At 36.5% G+C, this 13,242-nt stretch overlaps 1 protein-coding gene across 1 annotated transcript in view; it reads right to left on the bottom strand.

Moving 5' to 3' along the window:
• Positions 1-3,992: 3,992 nt before the first annotated feature.
• Positions 3,993-13,242, bottom strand: part of LOC109401602 (gelsolin) — a 58,359-nt gene continuing 49,109 nt past the window's right edge. The window contains exons 8-10 of the mRNA XM_062858065.1: positions 4,856-5,974; positions 4,553-4,789; positions 3,993-4,172 (exon numbers count right to left, since the gene is read on the bottom strand). Coding sequence (XP_062714049.1) covers positions 4,110-4,172; positions 4,553-4,789; positions 4,856-5,974 — 1,419 coding nt within the window. The 3' untranslated portion in view covers positions 3,993-4,109. The remainder of the gene's footprint in view (positions 4,173-4,552; positions 4,790-4,855; positions 5,975-13,242) is intronic.

Genomic DNA, 13,242 nt, shown 5'->3' with positions numbered 1-13,242 from the left:
GGGCGCCCAGGGCCACAGCACAGACAAACAGACGTCTCGCTCTACCCCAAGCGGCTGTCACCTGAACACTACCCAACAGGAAAAAAGTGAGCCAACATCTCTGAACCCCACTGCGTGCTGAATCTCACTGACAGCTAAAAGTTGGTAAACAAATAATTGTTTCAGGACCAACAATTGAAAAAGGCAAAATATTTTTTCCCACAAAAACTATCATTTTTCAAAATACTAGGACAATTGTAACAAAAAGTTATTTTGTTAGTTGATATACGTTACTCTAAATGAATACGTGTGTGAATTCGCTCGTAATTGGGGTCCTGAAGAAGAGGTAAAAAATGTTATTCGTAAATCACGCCTAAGTCAAATGTTTGCCCTGAAACTGTTGATGACTTCAAAACCATGGACGAATCGCCACCGGCTGCTCTACCCACTTTCCATCGTTTCCCTTTTTAACGGGCTATTCAAATATTATGTAGTTCTAATATGGCTGTGGAATAAATTGAGTCTTGGAAAATTAGAGTAGCTAGAAAAAAAATTGGTGCCCGCTAAAATTTATTCATAACAGAGATTCAGGTTCGAAATTTTAATGTGAAAACAATGATAAAACGAATGGCAAAAAAAAAAACGCTTAGCGCTGTTAATAAATTACGTCGACTCAGTTTTGGTCATCTCAGACCACTCCCCCGAATGACTTGCTCATACAATCTTTTGAAATTTTGTGTGGAGCATAGACTTTGGTCAGGCTCCACAATCATTCCTAGGAGTCTACGTAGTTTAAGGACAGGCCCTATTCACAAGTGAGCTCCTGGATTCCATTGGTTTAGTTGGAATCCATGACAGAGTCTCTGAGAAATTTTATAAAGCTTTTTAATCGAAAAAAAAATGAATGCGAAATTTAAAAAAAGCACTATTCCAAAAGAATATACGACAAAATTTTGAAATCAACTTCTGCCGAAACATATGGTAATGGGATTCCTAAAAAAACTATTGTCTGCGGAAGTTCCAATAGAAACTATTGAAGTAGTATTCTTTGACATGTTTTATGTCGAGTGTTATGCCAAACTTTTTTTGATGCTCTCAATATATTTGGAGATTTTTCACAAATTACTTCTGCCAAATTAAAACTATTTTGCTTACTTGATTATCGAAGTTAAGGAATTGGAGTGCAACTAAATTGTGTTATGCTTAGAAAAGTGTACCATTTCGATTCTGTTACAGAAAACAGCAACATTTAATAAAATCATTTGGAGGTTCCGCCTGGGCGATTTTTGAAAAATAATTTTGAAAATTTTGGAAAAAGTTTATTTATCGCAATATGTATGTATTTTCGTATTTTCTATGGGCCACTGGGGATATTGCGTTTATATTGAGCTATGCTGATAAATTGATATTTTTTGAGCCTTTTCATCGAAAATCATTTTTTTTTTGCATTTTTTTTATGAAATTATGCCAAAAAATACTAAACAAATTTATCATCACAAAAAAGGTTTTGCGTTCAATATAAGCGCAATATTTTAAAAACCAATATCCTTCAAGAATGCCCAGTCGGCTTAGTGGTCCATATCAAAAAAATAATTAAGAAATTCAGAAGATGGAAAACAATTTCGAAAAATTGTTTTTTTTGAGAATTTTCATGAAAAATGGTAACTTTTCAAAAATTGCCCTCGTGGAAGTCTTTTGGAACAGATTGAGGACCTTTTTTAGATTTTTAGATATTTCTCCAGGAATTCTCTTCAGATTCCTCAAAAGTTAAGTAGTTAGGTTCTACGGGAATCAATCGTGAACAGGACCTTTTTTTTCATTCATGTAAGAGTCTTTTTTAAGATTCGTTTAGGTTATTTCATAGAATTATTTTATGTAATCTATAATAATTCCTCTAGAATTCTTCCTGGGATTCCTCCAAAAGTATTTATTTTTATTCTTGAACTAGTTTTTTCTGGTATTCTTCCTGGAAATCTTTCTGGGATTTGTCCAAGAATTTCTCCTGAAGCTCTTTTTGGGAGTCCTACAGAAATTTATTCTAGGATACCATCTGGGACTTCTGCTGGATTCCCTCCAGAATCTACTGTGGAATTTCTACCCGGGTAGAGGAGAATACAAAAATAATAACTACAAAATAACATAACCTATTTTTATATCTTGTTTTGTTATTATTTACTTATCAAGGAATTACTTTTCCATAACATGTTTTGTTGGACAATCTTATTTTGTTATTATTCAGCTATTGATATGCGCACCCATCAAACAACATTTTAATAACATGTTTTGTTATGAAACAAACTAAGTTATTATTGTGATATTGAGAGTGTACAAATATTTGATAAACAATATCACAACAATAAAAAGTTTTTAAATTGTAGTTATGTAACTTACAACATTGGAGATTTACGTTCTTTACAGCATTCCGTACATATTATCTAATTATTCTAATTATTATTCTTGACAGCTTATATTTTATAAACACTTCGACAATTATGTTTTATCATTTTTGGTATCCAGTTACATATTTTTTTTTTGTCGGTATGTTATCGCTGCGACCATATTTGATCTTTTGTGATACATTTAGTCGCATCCATTCCATAGAATGTTGTAATACTTGGTGGATTAGTAGTTCCTCGAAAATAGATAGACTCATATTTTATAAATCGCAATTAGGATCCTAGAAAAACTTGTAATTAGAAGGCACGAAATGTTGCTTATTGACAAATTATAACGGATTTTTGACTGGGATTTCTTAACAGGGATCCTTTAGGAGTTCCTTCCGAAAATCTTCTAATCTATTCAAAACCCTCCAGAAAAATCTTCCAGAAATAAGAAAAACTTCTTCCTTTTCCTTCTGGAGCCTTCCTGGAGCTCCATGTGGAAATCCTTCAGGAACTGTTTCTGAAAATCCTCTAGTAATAACTTGTGAGATAAGTTCAGAACTTCTTCTGGAAGTTTTCCAGTATATCTTCCTAGGAACACTTCAGGAGTTTCTTTTGTGATTTTTTCAGGAGTTCTTCATGGGAGTGTACAATCAGCTTGCTAGCTAAATCCCATATTAATAAATATAAAATAAAAATCCTTATGGGGATCTTTCGGGAGTTTTTCTTCTTCTAAGAATCCTTTCGGAGTTTTCTGGTATTCTTAAAGAAAATCCTTCTGAGATTTGTCAAAAAATGTCTTCTGAAATTCTTCCTGGGATTCCTACAAGAATTTCTTATAGGATTCTATGTGGGAATTATCCACGAGCTTCTAGTGGAATCCATTCTGAATAGTCTTATATATCCCAAGCAACACACATGTTTTATTAAAGTTACGGCAGCGCAAGTTTTGGTTGTATAGAAGTTTTTTTTACGTTATTTAAACACAATGTTAAAATTACGTCCAATAAACTTCTATACAACCAAAACTTGCGCTGTCGTAACTTTATTATAACATGTGTGTTGCTTGGGATGTTTCCCGGATTTTTTACTCGGGTTCCTCCGAGAGTTCTGGAAATCCGCCAAGAGCTTCTTCTGGGAATCTTCTAAAAGTGTCTTCAGAAAAACCTCCAGAAGTTCCTTCTGAAAGTTTCTGAGGGAGTCTCCCGCTGCATTGTCTGAAGGAATCCACTGCAGATATTTCTAAAGGTATCTCCTGATGGCATTCCTAGATGAACTCACAGATGAAGTTCCTGGAAGACATCATCAAAAGAAATTTCTGACACACTCTTCACATAGAATTTAAGGCGGAATCTCTACAAGAAGTTTCTGGGAGAAACTCCAAGAGGAACATCTAGAGGCAACCTTATAAAAAATCGTCAATAAGGAATACCTGGAGGCATCCGTAAATGGAGCTCGTGTGGGAGTTCTCAGACAAATATCCTAAAGGATTTTATTTCTATTTTTTTGTCTTGCTCTGCTATGTATAATTCAAATTGAGTTGAAATTCTTATTAAATTATAAGGCCAGGGAAAAGTAAAATTATTTTTTGTTAATTATTCAAGAGCTTCGGATGATTTAAAAACATTCACGACTTGTTACGATGATTTTTATTGATCATAAATATGTATATAGTCAATATTTAAGTACACGCATATTTAAGTACGTATAAAGATTGTGCGTATTCAAAATCACGCCTTTGTTCATATATTACTCTTTTGGTTGATTTTGGTCCAGTACCTGTTGCCGAATACTCTCGTATGATGGTTGTGACTGTGGAAAAGTATATGGATGGAATGTGTTACTATTATGGTCATGGGTCTCTAGCATTCAAAATACTCATCACGTGCACATTTATCGGAAATTGCGCTATAGATTAGAACTACGTTAAGCAGGATCAGATTAAGTAATAAACGTGTAGTGGCATAGATAGAAGGCAGCGAACAAATCCGAAACGGGTTAGTCATGGCAAACCAAACAAACGTTAGCAAGTGCAAACCAAATTTTACCCAATTCTACAAACAGACGAGCTACAATCGAAACAATCCAACGTCACGAGAGCTGAACAGACAAGTGGTAAGGGGTTTCTTAAGGGAGAAATTATATAAATTAAACTAGTTCAACAAAGGAAATCGGGGTTTTTAGTGACGAACCTCCCAGTGCCCATCGTCCCAGGCCGGGAACAGCCGCTTGAAGCTGCGTGGCTCTTCGCCTTGTTTCAGAATTACGATTGGCACGGTGTCCTCGTTACGTTCCGATGGATCCGTTCGGATGTACTGCTTGGCCATGTCGATCGATTTGGCACGTTCTTCGTCGGTTGCACCGTTTCCGATCCAGACGTAGATCTCGTCACCTCCGTCCAGCACCATCACGTCATCCACGTTGAGATCCTGTGGAGTGAGTTGATTGATGTTACAGTCTACTAATACAAAGAAATAGTATTGAATGCTACTTACTTCCTGTTCGAAGTGTGGAACTTCCTCGACGCGAAGCCGTTTGTTGAACAGAATTCTGCAGTGGAACAGACGCGGAGTCAGGAACGGAGCTCCGGTTGGATCCAGTTCACGATCGTAGTCACCTTCTCCGCCAAGTGCTGCCCAGAATTCAGCGGGTTCAGAGCCTTCATCGATAATCTGCGGGCTTGCGTCAGGAGAGATCATTGCTACAATGTTTGCTGCCATGTCTTTCTCTAAATCGGAAGCTCCCACACCATGCCAGATGTAGGTGGCCGAAGGTGTTTCCAGGATGAAAACATCGTCGGAAGCCAGGGAGCTAGCTGTCTCCGGCATCTGTTCAGCTCGTACGTCATCCGAGCAAGTACCACGGATTCGGAACAGGCGAGTTCCATCAACATCGTAAGTGTCATGATCGTGGATGTTTTTGAAACCGGAAGCGTGACCACCGGTGAAGATGATCAATTTACCCTTGAAGATCTTCAAGAAATGACGCGGCTCGTTTCCTTGAGTCACCCGAACCTGAACGGCCTTACCGTTCAACTCGTCATCCAAACGAACGGCATGCATAGCAGCAGTAGCCTTTTCATCAATTGATGATTGCTTACCTTGCCAGTAGTAGATGATGAACCCATGACCACCCCGTTTGTTTTGGTATTCGTACTTGATCACGTACGAATCACCTCCGAAGAACATTCCATAAGTGTGCGGTTCTACAGGAACCAGGTCAAAGTTTTCCACTCGCCAAACTTCCGCTTCACCTTGGCCATTGTCCGGCATGAACCCAAGGGCTCGACCGCCATTCTTCTTGAACATGTGCAGAATCTCCGGGTCGAATTCCCGCTCTTCGCCGCCGTCCACGGAACTGTCCTCGTCCATGGCGGCCTTGATCAGGTGGCTGTGGTTGATTCCTTTGTCTTGCCAGCTGGCAAAGTACTGCTTGAAGTCAGTCGTTTCTCCGTTCTCTATGACGCGGTGAACCTGCGTGTGCATGGGGTAGCCCTTGGTCGTGATGAACTCCTGTGCCTTGATCATGGATTGCGACCGTTCCTGGGATGTGGCACCCTTGCCGACCCAAACGAAGATTCCCGATGCTCCCGTGTCCAGAATGAAGCAGTCCTGCTGAAAAGTGGCAGTTAAATATATGGGTATTGTTTTTGTAAATGTTCCGTTACCAACTAGCACGAAGTGAATACGATCTTAAATTTATGGCTGTAACATTCTGTTTTCAGAATTTTTCAATCTTATTTTAATATAAGAAGCGGACTCACTTCAGCGGAACCCTATGGTAGTTTACATTAGGAACTTTAAGCAGGTTACCGAAGGAAGTTCTGGAAACATTACTGAAGAAATCGTTCAAAAATGAGAAAGTAAGACCTGATTGTATTTTTAGCTAAAAGAATCATTGAGAAATGCTGAACTTTTGAAATTTCCAATTTTTTGCCAAAATAAAGGATGGCGTAGTGCGATTCTAGTACGGTAGCTACATGTATCCCCAAGGGTTCATTCAGATATTCATCCATAGTATCTTCCACAAATTATCTCAGGATTCTTTCAAACATTCCTCCTGAGATTCTTGCAAAAGCACTTCCAGCTATTCCTTCAGTAATTCCTCCAGAGATACCTCGACGAATTTCTTCGCAGATCCATCTAAGAATTTCTCAATAGAACCCCCAAACATTAATTAAAGCATTCCTCTAACATTTTCTCCCAACAATCTTTCAATAATCTTGTTTAGGAATTCTGTCATTCTTAGAAATTCCTTCAGAGACTCCACCACAGAGGTGTTGAAAAGTTCTTCTAAAGATTCCTCTAGAATTAGTTACAGAGATTCAATCAGGAATTATTAAAGGAATAAGGGATTCTTCTATGAATCTCTCCGAAGATAACCCCAGGAATTAACCTAGAGAGTTCGTCATAGATTCCGGGAATTTAGGATTCCAGGACTCTTCTAGGAACTCTTCCAAGGGTCTCTCAGTATTTTTTTCAGAGATTCTTCCAGGAATTTCTCCAGAGATTTTTTCCAGAAACTCCTCTAGTGATTCGTCAACGAAGTCCTTCTAGAGTTTCTCCAAAAATTCCACGAATTACTCCAGATATTCTTATAGATATCTCTTAAGGAATTCTCCTAGAGATATATTCGTGGTGTCCTCCCAAGATTCTTACAGGCGTTTTCTCTGAGTTCCGTGAGACATGCTTCCAAGAATAGTTCCAACCGCTTTTCCTTTTGAAATTTCTAGAGTTTGCTGTACGGAATGCTTCAGAAATTTTCCCAGGATTTAGTTAAGAGACTCATGTATCCGTTCAAGAGTTCCGCTAGAGATTTCTCCAATTATTTCAGGAGCTCGTCAAAATATTGCTATTGGTAATCTTCCAAGAATTCCTCCTCAGACTTCTCATGTGCTCCCGCCGAATATAGTTGGAAAGTCTAAAGGAATTTCTCCAGGAACTCTATCAGAAATAAGTCTAAAAGAACATAAATGTTTTCTGAATTGTGAACGATTATGGGAAGATTCCTAAAACTCTTTTGTGAATCAAAGATATTTCCAAAAATCTTCAAAGATTTTTTTTTCAAGGCATCCCTTCTGCAGTTCCTTCAGGATTTTCTCCGGCAATTGTTGAAGATATTTTAGAGGATTTTGACGAGTTTTGAATAGAAATTATGATTTCAATCAATGAATTTCCTGTGAACTCTGTAAAAGATTTTTGACGAGAGTATCAGATAATATTTCAAGTCGTTGAAATTGATGATGATTTTGCAAGAAACAAAAGTCCAAGGAAAAGGTGTGAATTGTTTTTGAATTCTAGGTCTGTAGAAACATAAATAGCAATAAAGCGGTGTTGTAAAGCTGAGAGGTTTCCAATCTGGGGTCACGGATCGTTCTAATTTCTCAAGAATCTAAAGTGCAATGAGAAAGTAAAAATGGTTTTCAGATTCTGCATCTCAAGAAGTATCATTACAATATAGTGGCGTTGCAAAACTAAGTGTTTCTCAAGCTGTTACGGGCCATGCTAATTTCCCAAAAGCTGAAAGTCCCAAGAGTCCTTAAGAATCACTTCTTACGATAAAGGGGTAAGAAAAGTCCTTCCCAATCTGAGGTGACGGTCTATCTGGCGTATCGGATCCCTCTTAGACTCCCTGAGAACCCCTCAAACCACCTGAGATCTCCTAAATCCTCCTTATACCCCTAAGACTCCTAAGAGCCTTTGCAACCCTTCTTGAAACCCCCTGAGACTCCCTGAAATCCCTTCTGAAACCGCCTGAAACACCCTGAAAAGCCCCGGGGATCTCCTGAGAGTCCCTAAAACACTCCTGAGCCCTCCAGGGATTTCTATGGGACCACATGGAACTCCTCCAGGACAAATTTAAATTGTAATCAGTGTTCCGTGTGGCGTAAATCGGAAAAAATAAAATAAATTATTTCTAAAAGAAAAATGCTTTTCTATTTTCGAAAAGTGAGGATGGATGCTTGAATCTTAAGCATAAACTATTCTAACGCAATTAATCAAACTTCGGGTAATTTTCTAAATGCATTTTCAACAAAACTTCAGGCGAAACTTCACGTAAAATTTCACATATTATAGTGTTCAGTGGAATATCTAATAGAAAATCTATGCTATCTATTTATGCGGTAATCTATGCTGAATTCTTGATGGAATTTCAGATTCATTTTTTCAAAGAACTTTCTGTGAAATTTCTAAAAAATCTTTGGATGAAATCTTGAACAAACTTTTAGTCGTTTGGTTTTGTAATCATGTCCTGCAAAACATGTTCACAAAACTATTTTAATTCTCCAAAGATATAAAAGTATTTTTCCACAAATTTATTCAACAATTTCTTCAATAAGTTAAGTATAATTTTCTAATAACACAATCATATTTTTGATATTCGGTACGTAACTTTTCAAAAAAATCCACTTTAAATTATTGCTTGAGAAGAATGTTTCAACAGTTCTGGTATTCGATTGAAATTCTCAAAAATATCTGCAAAAATATCAGATGGAAACAAATAAGCATATTCCTGCAATTTTTCCAGCAACTCCGGAGAGAATTTTACAAAATATGTTCAATAAGTTTTGGCAGGAATTATCGTGTATTCAGCCGAAACGTTTTGGCTCTCCATGTGAGAGGGTTTTAGAGAATTTCAAGATTTCGGCCGAAGATTTTCTCCTGGATTTCCGGTAAAATATATTATGTAATTGCACATGATTGACTAATAACATAAAACATTGCATAACTAGTTTTGAGGGAAGAGTAACATGCTGAATAGATAGCTTATTTATAAATTTATAAATTATTTATAAATAATGCATAAATAAATCCAGAACATATCACACACATTTCGTCATTAGATAATAATTGGAAATAGTTACAATAAAAATCCAATCAAGAAATTTGTCTTGCCCTATTGTTTTTTTGCTTTATATTCTTTCGGTGAAGTTTACTTTATTTTTTTACATTTTTTCATGAAGCCCCTCAGATGTGGGAGCCCGGATCATGGCCCTACTTGCTCCCTCCTAAATCAGGCCCTGAACAAATTCTCCCTTCCCTTAGGGCTTGTTCACAAATGTCTTATGACAGGGGGTGGGTGGGTGTCCTTCATGGTGTTACAGCTCGAACAAAATAAAATTTTCCCCATATAAACAGTGTTACGAAGGGGTGGGTGGGTGTTGAAAACGACCAATTTTAGCGTTATGACATTTGTTAATGAACCCTTACAAGATTGCGTATTAAATTTACTTGTGTTAGTGCTACCTAAATAAAGTTTGAAAATATTTCATCTTCAATTCTTTGACATAGAGTTTTAACAGAGATGAACCAGCCAAAGGCTGAAAGTTTCTATGATAAAAATAAATCAATCAATCAATTAGAGTATTGACATTTTGTTCAATAAACGGACAAGTTTACCAAAAGTTCCATAACTTTTAGAAAACTTCTTCGATCTCGCTCAAAATTTAGCCAATAATGGAGCTTTAGTATATCAGTCAATCCATGAAAAAGAAATAAAGCCTGTATCCGCAATAATCGGGACATTGAAATATGGCTGTAACTCTGCAATAGATACATTAAAATTGCTCAAATTTTGCCTGATAATATCTTAAGATGTGTTTATTTCACCTGCAAAATTTCATGTGAATCGGTGAAGTACCTTTTGTTGTAGCAATGAAACAGTAGAACGCGAGCATTTGAATTTTGTACAGCCCCTGGTTTAGCTTGTCAGCGCTGTATCTTTTGAATTTGATAAAGGAAATAACTGAAATTTTGAACACAAACCTCTCAATCTACTTTACTTACATAGGCAAAATTTCAAAAAAAAATCGATGCACTATCAACAATTTTATAGTCAAAACATATATTGGGGCTGACCGTGATTTTAGCCCTTCAGACAACAATTAGTGAGCACCCCTTATTGTTTCGATTGTATTGTTGGAAGTACTACACCAATAATCATCAAATTTTGCATGCATAATATACACATAATCAACTACCTTCTGTGAAAATTTCATGAAAATTGACAGAGATATTCAAAAGTTATGAATGGGCAAACATTGCACATAAAAAACATGAAACATTTTCACTAACACTATCCCCTATCAACACCAGTAATTTTCAATCCAATTGATAAAAGTTGATGAAATTTTGCAAGAAAGTGTCTCTATAAGTATCACAACTGCTCACGAAGTTTCATAATTATCCTCACAGAACTTTGAATTGTAGCGGAAAAGAACCATCTAGTATGCGAATGAAAATTGGTGATGATTGTACAAAATCTTAAAAACGTCGTCTGTGTGTTTCTCATCCACAGTTAAAAGTAATGCATCGATTTTTATGAAATTTTGCACAAATAATAAACATACACCAAAGAGTTCTCAGTTAGTTTTTGGCCAATTTTTATTGATTCAGTACAGAGTTACTGCCGTACTTTTGTGTCCCGATTATTGCGGATACAGGCTTTAGACTCAAAAATAAAAATAAAAGTTGCTCAAATTCTGTAGAAAAAACGACATTTCTCATATGATTATGACGGTTTGAAAATAAAAATATCATAACTTTTGAACCAATCAATTCAGATTTTCAATCTTTTTTCACGGATGAAAAGACTGTTAGTCCTAGATTTAAGAAAAATACATCGTGAAATAAAATTAGTTAACTTTAATATGCAAAAAATGGTCAAAATATCAGTTTTTTTTTTATGATTTTCACAATGTTGGACCACAACGACTATACTTTTTTAATTTTTTTAACGAAAGTTCATCTATTTTTACATAACATATCAAAAAATTGGAAATGCTCTTCAAGTGGTTTTGGAGCTGCATTTTTTTATTGAAAAATTCTGAGTATAGATAGTAGAGTAAACGAACTGTCAAAATCTGTATCCAAACGAGCATGACGTCACGATTTGAATAACATCAATGGAGCGCATGACGTCATTTTCAATCGTCGTACTCTTGAACATTACTACTTACACGCTTGAAACATTTTAGTCAGCGGTGTCCGTGGATCTTTGTTTACTATCTATAGTTCTGAGCGTATGGCAGGTATGAAAGGACCATGCGTCTCCATCACTTAAAAATGCCGTTTGTATTATTTTATTTTTTTAAATTTTATTCAAAATCACGATTGAAGGATGAATCTTTGAAGGAACTCTTGGATAAATCAATTTTGGAGGAATCTCAGAAGGAACTTCAAGGGGTTTTGCGAAGAAACTTCTGAGGAAATCCTCGAATGAGCTTCTGGAAGAATCCAAGAAAGACTATGAGAAACTCCTTTAGGAATTCCAAAGCTCTTTGAAAAATCACAGAAGAAACTTTTGAAGCAGTGCCAGAACGAACTGCTGGAAGAATTCTTAAAAAAAAGGAAATCCCAAGGAATTTCTTAACGAATCCAAAAAGAAACTTCTTGTAGATTCTCGGATTTAATTTCTGGGGGAACACGAAACTGTTGGAGTAATTTCAGCAACTTCTGTAACTTCTGGGGGTCCCTCGAAAGAACCTCTGGAGAAATCTTAGAAAGAACTTTTAGATACATCTCTGAAGGCACTCTTGGAGGAATTTCAGAAGGAGCTCCTGAATGAATCTTAGAAAGAACTCTAGGAGGAATCTGGGAAGAAACTTTCCGTAGTAAAATCAGAAGGAATTTATGGAGGAATCCAGAAGAAACTTCTGAAGGAATGCCTGAAGCAAATCTTTGAGGATTATCACTCTGCTGCAGGCGAATTCGCTGGTATTTTTTCACTAACTGAAATTCACACAGTAGCAGTTTATAGGGGAAATTATCTATTCTCGGCCGTTTTGTTCTCTTCGTCTTTGGGGTTTTGAACTCAGAGTTGGTCTCAAATCCTTCCCAACTAAGCTGAGTTATATGGCCAACTTTCAGGCACTTTGGCTGACAAAAAAACCCATGACGAAGAGAACAAACCTGCCGATAATACCCATTGTCACCCTATATAAAATAAAAATAAACGGCATTTTTTTAAGTGATGGAGACGCAAAGTTATTTCCTACCGTCTATACGCGTATGAGCACAAAACATGAAATTTAAAAAAAAAAATGCAGCTCAAAAACGACTTGATGAACATTTCTGTTTTTTTTTGTATATTATGTGAAAATAGTTGAACTTTCGTTAAAAAAATATTAAAAAATATTGTTGTTGTGGCCCAACATTGTGAAAACTATAAAAAACTGATATTTTGATCATTTTTGCATATTAAAATAAACTAATTTTGTTTCACGATATTTTTTACTAAATCTAGAACTAACCATCTTTTCATTCGTGAAAAAAAAAATGGAAATCGGTCAATTGGTTCAAAAGTTATGACAGCGAAACAAAAAAAAAAATACGGTTCTAATTATTTTCGGTAACGATCATTCCTACCAAATTTGAGCAATATCGGAGAACTTTTATTTTCGAGTCTATTCTTTTGTCTTTCTGATATAGTTTAAGATTGGCCAACATTGCAGAGTTTTTGGTTGACGTATGAAAAAGTTCTGCACATTTGAGTGAAAAATGATTTTGACGGAAAAAAAGTGCTGTACGGACAATTATTTGATACACTGTAGTCAGGCCCGGATTAAGGATTGTGGGGGCCCGGGGCCCGAACGGATATGGGGGCACCTCGGGAGAGGAGCAAAAATTTTTTTTCTTTATTTTCGAACAGTACTTGAGCAATATGAAAAATTAAGTTAATGTAAGCAACCAAAAAAGGGTTTTGTGGGGGCCCTTAAAATGTGGGGGCCCGGGGCCCGGGCCTCCCCGAGACCCCCTTAGATCCGGCCCTGACTGTAGTTTCAATTTTCCAAAAACAGTGCCCATCGTTTTTTTTCTTAATTTTTCTGTTGAAAACTGACTTCCAAGCCAAGGGTGATCAAATGCAACTATTTTTCTCGAAT

Source organism: Aedes albopictus, chromosome 3 (genome assembly GCF_035046485.1).
Source record: "Aedes albopictus strain Foshan chromosome 3, AalbF5, whole genome shotgun sequence".
NCBI classification, from domain to species: domain Eukaryota; kingdom Metazoa; phylum Arthropoda; class Insecta; order Diptera; family Culicidae; genus Aedes; species Aedes albopictus.
Note: the sequence above shows the minus strand (reverse complement) of the source record. Positions and strands in the feature narration are given on the sequence as shown.